Raw genomic sequence first — 2,663 nt, forward strand, 5'->3', positions numbered from 1 at the left:
CCTATGCCAATATCTTGGCTGACTCGATCTTTTAGTGATGATGCAATTGTTAATTGATTCCACCACCAGCCCCCTCCCCCACACTGTGAACTCCTGCGGGTGGAGTTGGCCATAAAGCCCAAGGGGGTGGCTTCCTGACAGCCAGCGCAAGCTGTGGCTGTTTGCACAAAACACATGGGCAGGAGGAGCAGAGGAAAGAGGCAAAAGATTGTATTGACTAAGCTGAGCAGTTGTTGCGGAGAAGGGCTCCCCTTGGCAGGAAGGTCAGAAGACTCAAAGAAAGATGAGTGTTTCCAGAGAGGAGATGATCTGAGCGAAAAGAGGAGATGGGGATGGGTGCTAAAGGAGGCGAGCTGCCTGTCAGACCATGCCTTCAGCATTCGACAGGCTGTGGAAGAACTGAGCCATGGTGAAAATCAAGAGGCCGGCAAAAAGAGCCTACAGGAAAATTTATCAATGTCAAGCTTTCCCTCATTTCCCAGATACCAGAGTGAAAATACAGTTTTCTTCTCCACCCACCCTAAAATGCAAAGTTTCTGTATCATTAGAGGCATGGTTAGTGACAGGACACAGCAAGATGTGATGCACCAAGTCTGACCTCGTTTGCTCTGCTGGGGATGCAAGCTTGACCCAGGAAAGCCAGGCTGGCACTGGGATCAGCAGATGGTTGGGCTTCCTCCCCTGCACAACAGCAGCAATGCTCCTTTGCAAGCAGTGGCTGTGTGATGAGTGTCATTCTGCAGCTCCCAGTCCGTGCTGGGGGGCATCACACTGATCAAGTCCCTGTCCTGCCATGTCCTGGAGGGATTTCACAGGGTATCACCAAAGGACAGGGTGGGCATCAGCCACGCTCCCTACGAGGTGGGCATTCTTCTAGGCGGGGATCCTGGTGGATGCATGAAATTCTGCTTTTACTGGTGAATCTCAGCGCAAGAGAATAAGTGCGTAGAGTGTAAAAGGTGGTGTACAAGCAACCAACAGGAGAGCAGCACAATTCCACTGCTAACCTCCTTCATCTCAGCCAGTGCTTGACCAGTGCATTCAGTGTGCGCAAAAGGGCCGGCTGTGCTAGCTGGTCCATGCACTCAGAGAGCAGAGCAAATCTCCCCAAATCTCCCAGGGTTTTCAGCTCTCCCACATGACCTCGACTGTCCTGAGATCACCACAGGAAGAGCTGCACTTTTTGAGCACGTAGTGTTGGCACTGCTGGTCAAGACTACGGTGCACGTGTGTACAGGCACGGGGTTTGCCGGCAGCATCTCGGCCACACGGACTGTCCTCCAACCCCTGCATGGCTGGAATCAATGTCAAATGATTTTTCTCTCCGACATCTCAGGTCCAGTTTGGTCATCTTTTTAACTCATCACATCACTACTCCCCTTTTTTTTTTTTCTTAACCCTTCAAGGACGAATAACAGGCTCCTTATCAGATCATGGAAACAAGAGTTTTGAGTCTCTGTAAAAGAGAAGATAACTGTAAAAAAGGGCAGAAGGACAAATTGAAAACCTGTATGGCTTGGAGAGAAAGTGCATGTGGCACCTGGGATTGGGAGCTATAACTGCATAAGGCTGTGATCTCCACTCGGGTACAGATAGGTTTAATTTTCCCTTTAACCACAAGCCGCTCTGAACACCGTCATCCAAGAGGTCCTCATCTCTTGTTGCACCTGGGCCAAGGGGACAGATGCCAAAACCTGTGGCCTGTCCCCATCCTGTGTTTCTCTCTCATCCCTCTCCAGGGCCAGTCTGCTCTGACTTCCCAGAGGCACCGTGGTTTCAGAGCTTCTGCCAGTTCGCCCAATACCGCTGCTTCAATCGCCAGTTCTACGTCAAGGTGGGGAGAACGATTCAGGACAGAGCGGGGAGGGAGTATCTCTTGGGAGATGGAAGGGCTGGGGAAGAAGGGAAGATAACACAACAGGACTCGTGTTTCTCCCTCTCTCCTCTGCTCAGCGAATCCCATGTCTGAGACTGTTTCATCCAAAAAAACATCTCCCGATGGAGTGGCCTCACACTGTGGGCCCCTGGGCAAGGGACAAAAGCTCCCCTATGGAAGAAGGTATGGATACGCTGAGCTGCCCTGGCTCCCCTGCTAAGCTGCTGGTCTCCCGCAGCTGCTCTTACCCCCATCAGCTTTCTGGCTGGCCTCAGAAATGTGCACTCAGCCTCCTCATCTCACTATTTCCCCAGCTCCAGGGCGGGCTTCTCTCTTGCCCTCTGACGCTCTGCCGCGTGCCAACATGGACACTCTCCGGAAGTACTCCTACACACTGTCGAGGCAGAAATCGCTGCTGAGGAAGCTCCCTCTCGCTGTGCCAGGGTTGCCAAGAGCCCCACCGAACCTGCCAGCCCCGTCTGCCCCTGGCCCCTTGCCTCCCCGGATGGGATTCCATACCCAGGCAGCGCAAGCCTGGGAGCAACAGCTGAAGAGCAGCGTGTGGCAGCTGATCTACTTGGCCCTCTCCTTGGAGACATCCCTGGGCACCAAGGGCTCTTCTCCAGACTACAGCACCGAGTCAGACCCAGGCAGCGCAAAGTCAGGCAGCACCAATGAGGATTTGCTGGAAATGAACTCCCATGGCAGGTGAGGAGAAGACCCATTTCCCTGCCCGGTGGGGTACCACACGCCACCTGTGCAGGGCTGCCCTCACGCGGGTCGACTG

General features: G+C 53.5%; 1 protein-coding gene across 1 annotated transcript in view; it reads left to right on the forward strand.

Moving 5' to 3' along the window:
- Positions 1-2,663, forward strand: part of ACRBP (acrosin binding protein) — a gene marked incomplete at its 5' end in the record, with an annotated part of 13,473 nt that overhangs the window by 1,837 nt on the left and 8,973 nt on the right. The window contains 2 exons of the mRNA XM_009866407.1: positions 1,740-1,834; positions 2,115-2,584. Coding sequence (XP_009864709.1) covers positions 1,740-1,834; positions 2,115-2,584 — 565 coding nt within the window. The remainder of the gene's footprint in view (positions 1-1,739; positions 1,835-2,114; positions 2,585-2,663) is intronic.

The sequence above is a fragment of the Apaloderma vittatum genome, unplaced genomic scaffold, assembly GCF_000703405.1.
Source record: "Apaloderma vittatum isolate BGI_N311 unplaced genomic scaffold, ASM70340v1 scaffold36073, whole genome shotgun sequence".
Taxonomy (NCBI): domain Eukaryota; kingdom Metazoa; phylum Chordata; class Aves; order Trogoniformes; family Trogonidae; genus Apaloderma; species Apaloderma vittatum.